At 41.2% G+C, this 13,946-nt stretch overlaps 1 protein-coding gene across 1 annotated transcript; it reads right to left on the reverse strand.

Annotated features, from left to right (window-relative positions):
• Positions 1 to 5,058: 5,058 nt before the first annotated feature.
• LOC121997770 (receptor-like protein kinase HSL1) lies at positions 5,059 to 7,785 on the reverse strand. Its single transcript, XM_042552390.1, has 2 exons — positions 5,702 to 7,785; positions 5,059 to 5,613 (listed from the first exon to the last, which is right to left on the reverse strand). The coding sequence occupies exons 1-2, from the start codon at positions 7,737 to 7,739 to the stop codon at positions 5,177 to 5,179; spliced, it is 2,475 nt and encodes an 824-aa protein (XP_042408324.1). The 5' UTR covers positions 7,740 to 7,785; the 3' UTR covers positions 5,059 to 5,176.
• Positions 7,786 to 13,946: the final 6,161 nt, after the last annotated feature.

A 13,946-nucleotide genomic window follows, 5' to 3' on the forward strand; every position in this document is an offset into this window, starting at 1 on the left:
CAATAAAATTTTGCCTTTTCATAGCAGGAGCATGTTTCTTGCATTTGTTTGCCCTATGTTCCTATTCACCATAATGATAACATCTGATGAGGACCTTAGAATTAACCTGTGGTGACTATTGCTCTGAAGGACGGGAATCCTGAGGTCGAACTGGCGGCTGTTTTAGTCGTCTCTAATCACTGGTTTATGATTTTGTTATTTTTCAACAGCAAGTGCACGCTAGTAGACCTCTAAAATCGTCCCAACGAATGAAGGCTAAGGATGTCTTGCAAGGACTGACGCAACCCTATGTAGAGTGCCACCATCTGCTCCTTCGTCTTGGATAAGTTGTTCTGGGCAACCAATGGGTAGAACTCCTCTATATAATGTTGACCAATCTTGACCCTGTCTCAATGCATGAAGTCGTAAATAGAGCTTGGGTGTAGCTAAAAGGAAGTGCCCCCTCATCTTCTCCCAATCGATTATTTTGGGTTTGCCCTGCTTGTCTTCTGAGCATCATAACTACTCCCACTACGCTGATACTCGATCCTTATGTCTAATGGTAATAAGCTTCACCTTCATCCAATCTGAAACTTCCTTATACTCAAAAATCCACTCTACTTCATTGATCTAATCAATGAATCTCTCTACTTGCAACGTACCAGAAAATTTGGGTAAATCAACCTGAAAATAGAGTTCTCCATAATGCTCCTCCTAACTAAGGCATTCTTGGTTTGTAGCCCAATTATGATATGAGTTCTTAAAGGTAGACTGATTGACGATATCAGATTTCATGATCTTTAAGATTTCACGCCGTCGGACGTTCGGATAAATCTGTAACTTGTCTCTATAAATCCTCAATTGTCATCATGTCCTAAATGCTCCGGCCATGGTGCTCAGCTTTCTCAATTGGAACATGTCTATTATTGCGACCGCGACCAAGACCATGATGACCTTCCATTGGATCTGATGTACTCTGATACCAACTAACGCTAGGTGGGATAACAATTACATAGGCTGAGGAGAAAGAGGATTTGTGGAGAAAACAAGAAGAGAATTCGAAAAAAAAAAAACAAAGAGAAAGCCGTCGTCTCTAGGTTTTACCAAAAAAAGGAAAGTTTATTCAATAGTCAAGATAATCCCTCAAACAACTAAATAAGACGCTTATATAGACAAACACGAACCCTTAAATACCCAACATGCCAAAAATATCCTAAATACTTAAAAATAGAAATTACTAAAATAGTAAAAAAGATGTTTGGATCCTTCAAAAAAGTCCTAAATAGTGTTTTTCAGACCCAAAACTTGGCGGTTCGGGTTTTACCCAATAACAAATATAAATCTCTGAAAGAGCTATGCGTGAGCGCAAACAGAGTCTTGATCTGATATTCGAATCAAAAGTTATGACCCGTTGAAGATTAAGTTCTCCTATGTTAGTTCTGCATCAAAATAGCGGTTAGATTTGCTATGTTATATGAAACTGAATGTTGGCTATGATTTGAGCGACCAGAAAATGAGTTGCAGAATGAGAATATTAAGGTGGATGTGTGGACATACAAAACTGAATATGATAAGAAATGAGAATATTAGAGAGAAAGTCGAAATTACATCCATTAAGGAAAACTCCGAGAGAAGATTAAGTTGATATGAACAAGTACTTAGACAACCAATAAATACTCCAGTTAGGTTATATGAAACTATAACAAATATGCATATCAAACGAGGAAAGGGAAGATAAAAAGAAAGAGATTTGGTTAACAACAATAAAATAAGATAAAATTTATTTAAATATATAGATTATGATATAATGTAGGAGATAGAACCTAATGACATACAAGGATCCATATAGTCAATCTCACCTAATGAGAAAAAGCTTGTTATTGATATATTTGAACTTTAGATACTGAGAGAGATGGAAATTAGAAACCCTATAATCAATGTACATTTTGTCATTGATTTTGTATGATCAACTTCCACATGGATGACCCAAACTATTGAAACTTGAAGGACTTCTTATTATCATATTTTGCTTGATTAAGAGAACTTTGGTCTCCCCTTTTCTTTGTCATTTTTCCTCAAAAATATTGGTAGAACAGAAAAGAGGGTGCATTATAGTTGATTCGACGAGGAAGGAGAGAGATAGAAATTAAAACCCCTATAATCAATGTACATTTTGTCGTTGATTTTGTATGATCAACTTCCACGTGGATGACCCAAACTATTGAAACTTGAATGACTTCTTATTATCATATTTTGTTTGATTAAGAGAACTTTGGTCTCACCTTTTCTTTGTCGTTTTTACTCAAAAAAATTGGTAGAACAGAAAGGAGAGTGCATTATAGTTGATTCGACAAGGAAGGGAAAACACTTTCCCGATAGCATGTTAAAGACAATACCAATATGGGCATGCGTGCTCAATCGTGCAATAAAGAATCATCTGCAAAGAATGTCTGATGCAATGCAGCAAGGTATAGAGCTGGTAGGTCGCAAGTTTACTAGTGCTTCATTTTCATCTAAATGATATACATGTAGAACCACAATTCAATATGGTATAGCCATACGCTATCTCCTTCCTTTTGTAAGACTATTAAAATGCATGATATGAAAAGATCACTTGTTTGGGTAGAGTTTTCATATATTTTAGAATTTATCCTTATGAATTTTGTTTATAAGTACCTATGGGTTGTGCGGCTAGTAATATTCTTTGCGATAAACTTGGCATTAGGTTCATGATTACTAAATTTGACCATTTTGTTTTTGGATCTTATCAAGTGTTCTAATATTTCAATTTCTTACACCATAGAAATGGTTTGCAAATTTTATTTCTGAAAATTGGCAAATGAGTCAATTTAAGTTTATTGAATGACTCAAATGTGGGTTTTTTTTTTTGTTTCTTGTTTGATGTTTTATTCAATTGTCCATTCAGTGTTTCATGATAATTCTCCTTGTCCTATTTTTTCCTAGCCTTTTCATTCTGGATATTGTAAAATATATCAAATATCTGTTTTTCTAATACTAGGGCTACTGTTTCATACATTCGGCCTTAGGACTCAAATATTTCCTGCAATAGGAGTATTGATGGATGCTATCATATCAATACTAATGCACCTGATTCTATCATAATTCTAAAGTAATAAGGTGCTTTTCCCAAACAACTAGGATTCAAAATCCACACAGAGCATGCATGGGGTAGGGGTATTTAAACAACTAGTGACGCGGGTGTCACGTCAAGAGCCACTTATTTCTTGGATTTACTTGATCGTCGAAATATGGGGCATCCATCCCAGAATTAATCAGTTAAATACTAGTATATATATATATATATATATATATACGGGTCTCACGTCAAGAGCCACTTATTTCTTGGATTTACTTGATCGTCGAAATATGGGGCATCCATCCCAGAATTAATCAGTTAAATACTAGTATATATATATATATATAAATTGATGGGGGACTCAGACCGGCTAACTGGGACTGCACCTTGCACCTTCTAACTTGTGTTCCAGATACCGAGAAAGCAAGTATTGAGACACACCTTGAAGATTGGACCAGACTATTGGAAGATTGTCACGCTGATATTAGTTCTCTGGTATCAAACTCAGGAAAGCCTCTTCGTCCACTATGGATTTCTCAAAGGGCTCTCATTTGGTTGAATGAAGTTCCTGAGTATGATTCTTGGGATTTTATACCTCTCATCCTTGTTTCAGCTTCAGGAATATCTCAGTTGAGGACCACGTCAGGATTTATTGGCACGACATGTCAGGAGCGGGATTTAGTTGAACATAAGATAGATTGTTGTTGAACATAGGATTTAATTTGGGAAAGTTAAATGTGTTAAAATTTGTTGCCTAGCGAGGAACTTAATACTGATTGTCAACTGTAAGCATCTCAATAACTTATCTATGAAGACGACGCTTAATTCTTAAGTTTAATCCCTGTCCTGGTACTGTGCAATTGCAGGATATATAGAGATGTTTCGGGCTTATGAAAAAACAATCAACAGTTGATAAATTTTCTACATTTTTGTTAGCCATTCATATTTTCCGTATTTAGAATTGATGAAATGCCTTTTTGTCACTCCTCGTTGAACAATTTTCTTGTAGTGGCAGCTCTTTTGCTCTCGGAATCTTGGATTTCTCATAATCCGGGATATTAAGTGCTTTTTTTCTCCTGTTATTCGTTTTTTGAACTTATTGGTGAATTTCCTCCATTCCACAGGATGATGAGCTTCAAGTAAAAGTCAACAAGCTTTATAAAAAAGACAACTTCCATATGATTTTTTTTGGATTATTGCAAGCCTTCAAAGATCATGAACAGTGTTGAGAATTTGGAGAGGTTCTACATGGTGATCGCATTGAGAATTCTGTTTATACGGTAAGTTTAGTTTCTCTTGAGTGACGACTGCTGCAAAAGTGGAAACTCAAGTCTCCTCTTTCTTAAAGAGAAGACGGGGAAATATTCTACGCCATCATTTGCTTGTTTTAGGGTCTGTTTACTTGGGAGAATGGAAAGTAAAATTAAGGAAAAGTTTTCACGGTGGAAATTTTTCCGCCATTTACTTCATTAAAATTTTCCGAAGGAAAAGTAACGCAATCCATCAGCGGATAATTTTGGAGCCAAAATCGATCACCGCAAAATCGGACGAAAAGCAGCGGATGGAAAAAAAAATGACGCATGTACCCCTTTTGCATTCACAAAATTACACCATATACAAAAAAAAATGACGCATGTAGCCTTTTTAACTCACAAAATTACACTATGTACCAAAAAAATGACGCATGCACCTTTTTTTATTTACAAAATTACATCATAAATATTCACCTTCCTCTATCAAGGTAAACAAGTGTGCAAAGGAAAAGATTTCTTCACCCTTTCTTTTCTCTTCCTCCAAAGATAACTTTCTATCGTTGATTCATTTCCTTTCCTCATCCACACTTTAGAGTAAACATAGCATTAATGTTTTTTCTGTCATGTGATTCTCATCATTCAATATCAGTTCAAAATGCTTTAAGATGAAGGCTGCAAAGTAGCTTGTTGCATGAAACAGCTTCTAGGTGACTGGTTGCTCAATAGTTATACAGTACCCTGCGATCCTCGACAACAAAAAGCATTCTCAATCTTTCCACACCATTGAGGATTCATGCAGGAAAATGGTGCTCAAATTAGCAACTGTACAAAGCGATTCAGATTTTGTCTAAACTACATCCATCAGATGACTGTGGCCATATTCTTCATCTGCAGCTGATGAACTTCTCTGCAGGCTCCATCTCTTCGTCTGAAGAACCGTACTGATGTCGAATTTCCTTTGATCAAGATCCCTTCGGTCACATTCCATCAGGTTGTGCAATACATCCTTCATGGAAGGCCTGGAGGCAGGATTCCTGCTTGTGCATTCTATGCCTAGACTTAGCACCGTAACTATGTCATCCAAGTAGTCAACATCTACATTCAAGTCCTTGTCTATCAGCTCCATTACATTGCCATTCTCCCTTTGCTGGCGAGCAACCCACCCTGCTAAGTTCTCGTGTTCATCACCATCTAGTGCTTCCCTTCCTGTTGTCAGCTCCAAGAGGACCACCCCAAAGCTATAAATGTCCACCTTGTTTGTGATCTTCCATGAATACCCACACTCTGCAATTGAGCATAATTTGATCTATGAACAACAAACTTCATATGCCACATATTGAAAACAGGTCTAGTGGTTAGTTCGAGGAGTTACCTGGAGCCATGTAGCCAAAAGTGCCTCCCATGGCCGATGCTGATTCGGGCTCACCAGCCTTGAGCAGCATGCGTGCCAGGCCAAAGTCAGCAATCTTAGCTCTAAACTCTGAATCCAGAAGTATATTACTCGACTTCACATCACGATGAATGACCGGCGCCGGGCAATGATGGTGCATGTAGCACAACCCTTTTGCTGCATCAATGGCAATCCCCAACCTCTTGGGCCAATTAAGTGGCTCATTGTGCTCAGAGTCTGGTCTCGCTCGCCGGCGGTGTAGCCACTGATCCAGGCTTCCATTCTCCATGTACTCATAGACAAGGAGCTTGGAGTCTGCATTCGAGATGCAACAGAGTAGCTTCACAATGTTGGCATGCCGGATTTCACCCAAGATCTTGACTTCAGCCTCGAAGGCCTTCTCCATCTTCCAGTCTGTCTTTCTGGTATTCCAAATTTTCTTCACGGCCACTGTCATGCTGGTGTGATTGCTGATGTCGATTCTGTACACCTCGCCGGACCCTCCCTTGCCGATGAGGTTTTCCACTGTTAGCTTACCTATTATGTTGGCTTCAGTGAAGTCCACTTTCTGAAAAGAAGTGAGCTTCCACAGCAGCTCATGGATGACGTCAGGCTGCCAGCGGCACACCAATATCCCAATCACAGTGACCATTAGGATCATGAATCCACCGAGCACTAGGAATATTCTGATCAGTCTCTGTGAAGACTTATTATCGATACTGGCCGTCCGGTGTGCACAAAGTTTGATATTCACTATGGACTTGGAGGAGCAGAGATCAGGATTTTCTGAAAAGCTTTGCTCGTAAGCTTGGTTCTGCAACTGGAGGGGTATCTCGCCGGATAGTTGGTTGTGAGACAGGTTAAGGGAGTTGAGTTTAAGGTTGCCCATCTCCGGTGGAATTGGCCCTGATAGCATGTTCCATGAAAGGTCTATTATTATTTTGAGCTCCGACAACAGTCCAATTTCTGGCGGGATGTTTCCCGAGAGGTTGTTGTTCTTGAGGTTGAGCTCTGTAAGTGACTTCAAAGCGGATATGTCTGCTGGAATTGAACCGGAGATTTGATTTCCATCAAGCAATAGATTCAGGAGCCTCGACATTCCGGTGAGTACTGCTGGAATTTCGCCTGAGAACCTATTGTTACTCGCTTTGAGAACTTGCAGTTCTGGAGTTGAGGACGGGATTTTTCCAAAGAAGAGGTTGTCTTCGATTTCCAAGCGCGTTAGGCTTCTTGGCAGTGTGTCCGGCAAAGTGCCAGACAAGAGGTTGTGATGGATCAACACCGTCGTCAAATTTACTGCAGTCGACCATATCTTGAAGGGAAACTCGCCGGAGAAGCTATTGTTATAGAGTTGAATGTTAGTCAAGGTGTGACACTCATCTGCGAGAAACGCTGTCAGTTCGCCGGAGAAGTTGTTGTTGAAGATCACCACCGAATTCAGAGCTCCTTTTGCGCACAGGCCTTCAGGCAAGCTGCCGGAAATCCTGTTGTCTGATACCTCAAAATTCGTCAGCTTGGAGTGGTTCCCGAGCTCTGTTGGCAAAACTCCACTGAACCGGTTACCGAAGAGCCTAATGTCATATAGCTTGGGAAGAAAGGCGATGTCATTGGGAATCTCGCCGGATAGTTCATTATAGTACATGAACAACTTGGTGAGATTGAAGAGGTTGCCGAATCCCACCGGTATCGACCCGTTGAGACTGTTGATGGACACATCGATCTCCTCCAAGCCTGTAGCCCTGATCTCGCTGCTGATTTCTCCGGATAGCTTGTTGGCATACAAGTAGATTCTTTTGAGCTTCTCCAGCGACCATATGGATTCAGGAATTGAGCCATTAAGCAAATTCATGGCTAGGTCGAGATGTTCTAGCTCTTTTAGATTCTGGAAACTCTCCGGTATCTCACCCGTGACTTGAGTCTCAGACATCCAGAGGTACTTGAGGCTCCTCATATTCCCGAACTCATCGGGAATCCGTTGGCTTGCAAAATGATTGTATGCGAGAGTGAGATTTTGGAGCATCGAGAGTTGGCCAAGCTCGGCCGGAAACGAGCCATTCAATTGGTTGTTGTCGAGGTGCAGGAACTGCAGTGACTTAATCCGGCCAATTGACGGTGGGACGTCGCCGGTGAAGTTGTTACCCGAGAGGTCGAGGTGCCTGAGGCGAGAAGACAACTTGTCGATATCGCCGGGAATCCCTCCGACGAAGTAGTTCTGGGAGAGGTCAAGGTATTGGAGGTTGGAGCAGCGGTAGAGGCCGGTTGGGAAGCCGGTGGCGATGTTGTTGTTGGTGAGGTCTAGGTGGGTGAGATTGTTGAGGTCGCAGATGAAGGCTGGGACTGACTGGGTGATGTTCATGTTGGGAACGGATATGACGTTGACGAAGCCACCATTGTCGCACTGGACTACTGGCCATTGGCAGTGGGGAGCGGGGGTGCTCCATGAGCTGAGAGCAGAGGTGCTGCTCCAGTAAGCTCTCAGGCGGAGGAGGATGCGCTGCTCCTGGTGATCGGCATGGGCGACGGTGGTGACTTTGGAGATCAAGAGAAGGTGAAGCCAGATAAGGATTTTGTTTAGGATCAAAGTGGAGGAGATATGAATAGTAGAATTTGTTTCTTTGCCACCCATTAGAAATTTCTTTGCTGGTGCTCGTTTGATGGAGATGAATGGTCATCTCATATGCTTCTTAAGTAGAGGATTACGGTCATGGAGCTACGGTGTCGCGGTAAGAAATTTAGATTGCTATTTAGGCACCTGGTTATAGTATATTTGTAAGATTTTTATTTTTAAATGAGAGCGTAATCAAAGGATGTTGGGCTTCTGAGCTGACTGCCGCATGTGCTTTCCGATTTATACTAGTGGTCAGTTGAAAATTTTCGTAAGGTTGGGTCAGTCATATAATAGAGGATTGCGCAGTGAAGAAGCACTTAGGCTACGTTTGGTTGAGTGTAATGTAAGCTAGCTTGTAATGTAATCAAATTTATAATATAATGTAATGTAATCTTGATTATATTACTACATTTAGTATATGTAATCTTTGATTACAAAGATAGTTATATTCTTTTATTTGGTGTCTATTATTTTTTATAAGGAATGTGATTCGTATTATTATAAAACGACAAAAATATCCTGCAACCTCTACTGGCGGTCGTTGCACCTCTATCGGAGCTTGCGACAACCACCGGCAACCAGTGGTCGCCGTCGTTGGCCTCCGCCGCGACAACCACTTGCAACCGCCGGTCGTCGTCGCAGGCCGTCGCCTGCAACCACCGGTCGCCGCCGCCAGTTGTTGTCATCGATAATCAGCGGCCCGCCGACAACCAAAGGCCGCCACCTGGCGGTGGGCAGCGGTCGGCGGTAGACTAGGGATATATTTGACATTTAAATTTTAATTAAACGGTGACCTCGTAATGTAATCGGATTGCATAATAATTGTTTTGTAATCCAGGTTATAAAATTTCACTATATGTTGTAATTCAGATTACATTACAAGTTTAAAATTAAAATTAACAAAATAATCAACCTTATAATATAATCCTGATTACATTACAAGGCAGATTACATCCTATCAAACATCCTATCAAATGTAGTCTTAGAAATTAAAAAAAAAACAACAGACGTTTTACATTTACCGAATCATCACATGTGTCACGCCCCGGGGGAGTCCCTGCCAGAAGAAATTTTGGTAGCATCTCCCCTTTACGGGTGACAATCTGAAACTTTCTACAATGCTCAGATACCTCGGCCAACACGGCCGGAATATACATATATAAAAATAAGCAATCACCGCGCAGTTTAATAATAAAACTATACTAATGTAACGATAAAGAAAAGTCATTTCAAAAATCCTACTCAACTACACCCATAAAGCTCAAAACTGATATCTGTTGGTGCAATATCCCTCAGGTCAAGGTTGACCTGGGTAACCAAGCTGAGTCTTGGTTTGGGTTTAGATGTTTGACAATAAGATATTGATTGAAGAAGAGTCAAGTAGGTCAAGGTTGACTGGATACTTGACTGGGAAGTCCTAACTGGGAGGTTAGGCAAAATGAAAGTCCTGGTGAGTGAAGCCAGGCAGAAGAAAAGTCCTGGTGAGTGAAGCCAGGCAGAAGAAAGTCCTAGTGAGTGAAGCTAGGCAGATGGAAAACCCTAGTGAGTGAAGCTAGGTGAAAGCCCTGGTGAGTGAAGCCAGGTGAAAGTCCTAGTGAGTGAAGCTAGGCAGATGGAAACCCTGGTGAGTGAAGCCAGGTGAAAGTCCTAGTGAGTGAAGCTAGGCAGATGGAAAACCCTAGTGAGTGAAGCTAGGTGAAAGCCCTGGTGAGTGAAGCCAGGCAAGGGAAAATCCAGATGGATCAAGGATGATCGGACATCTGGTGCTGGGAAGTCCAAGTAGGTCAAAGGATTGACTGGATACTTGGCATGAAAGAAAAGTCCAAGTGGGTCAAAGGGATTGACCGGACACTTGGTAAGGGAGTCCTAGCAGGTCAAGGGAGTGACTAGATGCTAGGCATGACACACCAACAGGTCAAGGTTGACCGAATGTTGGTTAGGGATGTTTGGGACTTGGTTTTGGACAAAAATCAAGTGCTGGATCGATCCGTGGATCGATCCGAGCTCTGATCGATCGGTGGATCGATCCGGAACATCTGAGGCTCGGATCGATCCGTGGATCGATCGGAGGTCCCAATCGATCCATGGATCGATTGGGGCCTGATTCCGGAATAGCCGGATCGATCCGTGGATCGATCCAGCGCTTATCGAGGCGCTCCGGATCGATCCGTGGATCGATCCAAAGCCTCCCGATCGATTGGGAACATTCGAATCGATCGGGATCCGACCGTTGACATCGTTAAAGGCCGCAGCGTTCGATTTCCTTCGGCATCTCCGATTCACTCCAGACTCTCACAGCTCCTCCCCAGCCTCTCTAAGCTCCTCACCGCCAGTTCTTGAAGGTTCTTGGAGGTTCATCCAAGTCAAGAGGCGAGTTGCACGAAGAAGAAGAAGCTAGGGTTTTTACTGCATTTCTTGTAAGCTTTTGCTTATTCTTTACTACCCTTTCTTCTTCTTGTACTGAGAGTCTTGTAGGGCTTCTCCGCCCTCGGTAGTTACCGAAAAGGAGTGTTTTCATAGTGGAGGGTGCGTGCGTGGTGTGGATCCTTGGATTAGTCATCTCCGTTGGAGGTGGATACCAAGTAAACTCCTAGTGTTAGCGTGTTTGTGTTTGTTTATGTATTTTCCGCTGCGCATTCTTGAAGAAACAAGCAACACCGAGCAACGAGCACGTGACGAGCTATTCACCCCCCCTCTAGCTACTTTTGGTCCTAACAAGTGGTATCAGAGCGAGGCCGCTCTTCACCGGAATCATCGCCGGAAGGGTCAAGCATAACAAGAAAAGCTAGAGGGTGAAGAAGTTGGAGCAAATTCTTCAAGTTCAAGATTTTATCAAGCTCAACTTCAAGATGCAATTCCAAGATGGACTTGGATTTGACACAAGGGTGGCTCCACCATACACATCGGCAAGCTTCGATTCTTGGAGATCAAGAATTGAAAATTTCTTGATGATGGAGATAGAGCAATGGTTTGCTCTAATGGAAGGTTTCAAGGCTCCAAGAAATTCAAAGGGCAAAGTTCTAAAGAAAAGCAAATGGAGCCCGGAGCAAGTCCAAAGGTGCGAGGCAAATGACAATGTGACCAAGCTTTTGGTCAATTTATTGCCAAGCACCATTCTTTGCAAAATTGGAGAATTTGAAGATGCAAAGGAACTTTGGAGCAAATTGGCTAAGCTTCATGAAGAGATCCCCTCCACTGTACAAGATCATGAAGAATCCAGAGAGGGTGACTCTTTGGAGCAAGACCAAGAGGAGGACTCCGAGGTTGAGAGATACTCAACCTCCGAAGAAGAGGAAATCCAAGAAGCTTCATCCTCAAGGGAATGCACCGAAGGGAACAAGGAGGGAGCATACTCCTTGTTTCACATTCAAGATGATGAAGCCTCCACCTCTAGGATTGAGGGGGAGCAATCCTTGGTGACACCGGAGCAAGAAGAAGAAGAAGCTTCTACATCCGGGTCAAGAGAAGAAGAGGAGGAAGAAGCTTCTACCTCCACAAGTCAAGAAAAATCAAATGGAGGAGAATCAAGGTCCGATCAAGAGGAAGCTTCTACCTCCGGATCCAAAGAAAAAGATGCCACCCCTACAAGCAAAGGTATAAATATTTCAATTAATAATAAAAATCATATAATATGTTTTGAGTGTAGGGAACATGGGCACTATAAGAGCAAGTGTCCCAACTTGGCCAAGAAGAAGGGCCAAATGGCACAAAAGGGCAAGGAGAAGCTCAAGGAGACCACCCCCGGGACAAAGAAGAGCAAGGAGCACATTGTGTGCTTCTTGTGTCAACAAAAAGGGCATTACCGAAGTCAATGCCCCAAGGGGAAGAAGATGGTCAAGGCTCAAGGAGGCACTAGTCAAGGGGGAGCCTCTAAGGTAAAGAAGAAGGTAACATTCATTGAGCCTATTCCCTTGAAAAATGGTAAAAAGCATGCTAGGTCAAATTTTTATCATCTTAATGCGATTTACCATAAGAATAGGAAGCATGGGGGCTTTAAGGAAAAACATGTGGCCCTACATGCCAAAACTACTATCCCAAAGGCTAGGAATGTAGGTAAAAACCTAGGCGATAACTCTAAGGATGTAAGATACAAGCCTAGAAACAAAAATGCTCATGAACTTAATGGAAAACCAAAAACTAAGGACTTAGTGATGGAAAATCAAGTCTTGAGGTCAAGACTTGATAAAATGGAAAAGACCCTAAAAAGGATGGAAAATATCCTATTAGGGCAAAATGAGCATAACCTAGGTTTAGGGGTACAAAAGCCATCCAATGGCCATAGAGGTTTGGGATACAAACCAAAGGCTAAGAAGGATGTGCCCTCTTACCATAGAGTTCCATATAGTTATGGAACAAACCCTAGGTCTAGTGGTCAAGCCAAGAATACTAGGGAAGTCATCCCTAAGAGTATTTTTGCAATAAATGTGACTAAGACTTCTAAGAAGTCTAAGAAAGTCACAAACAAGGTCACAAGGGAGGTTATCCCTAGAGTTGACCTAGAAAATGTGACCAAGGCTTCTAAGAGGCCCAACAAGGTCACTAGGAAGGTATCTAGGAAGTTATCCTAGTGAGTACCTAGAGCATCCAAGGAGCACCAATAGGTGTTGGGTTCCTAGGAGCATCTTTTCTACCCCATAGATGGGTTAGAGTGTCAACTCCGATTAGAAGGGTAGTTAACCCAACTTTGAGGAAATTGACACTCAAGGAGCATTTTCAAGGTTTTAGTTAACCTTTGAAAATGAAATGGAATTATTGATTACTCCTTGAAAGAGTAAATGTGCCAAATTGGAGAAGTATTGATTTTATCTTAAATGGCACATATTGGAAAATTAATAAGAACTATCAAGTTGGGTTTGTGGTATGTTCTTAGGCAATTTAAGGCAATCCGGGCCTTAAATTTAAAAGTGCTACTCTTGAGGAAAAATGGAATATGCCAACATTTGAGGACATGTTTATTTTAATTGGCATAAATTAATCAAGGGAATAAGAAATGCAAACTTAGGCTTTGGCATTTTCTTGAAGCACTTTAGGGCAATCTAGGGTTTAAGTTTTAGGATTAGCTAAGATTAATGATACTTAGATAGGTAATCTAGGTATATTTTATTTATGCTAAACCATGCCATGATTGTTTGCTCATAATATGCCATGACATCATATTTTATCTTATTTGGATTTTGCATTCATGACTTATCATGAAAAATACAAAAATACAATGTCATGCCATACATATATCATGTAGTTATAGAAATCTTTCTTTTGAAAGCTATTTTATTTTGATGTATGCCATAACATAATCATGCATTAAGTTTAATTCCTTGTAATTAAGGACGAATGACATTTAACGACACTTATTGACAAGTGACATCCTAGGTGGATGTCTAACATTTCTAAAATGCCTAGATAGATATGCATGATCCCTAGAATAGGGTAAAACCAAATTTTACATCTCACAAAGACCTCTAAGGTGACTTGTATGTGTTTTAGTGCATATTATATACAAGTGAGATGTTAGGATGATGAACAAAGCTCAAGATGTTGATTTAGTGCATTCCTTTGAGTTTTAAATTCATCAAAACACATAGTTATGTGTTTTCCCATCATTGGGAAAGCTAATGTACA

This window comes from Zingiber officinale, chromosome 6A (genome assembly GCF_018446385.1).
Source record: "Zingiber officinale cultivar Zhangliang chromosome 6A, Zo_v1.1, whole genome shotgun sequence".
Taxonomy (NCBI): domain Eukaryota; kingdom Viridiplantae; phylum Streptophyta; class Magnoliopsida; order Zingiberales; family Zingiberaceae; genus Zingiber; species Zingiber officinale.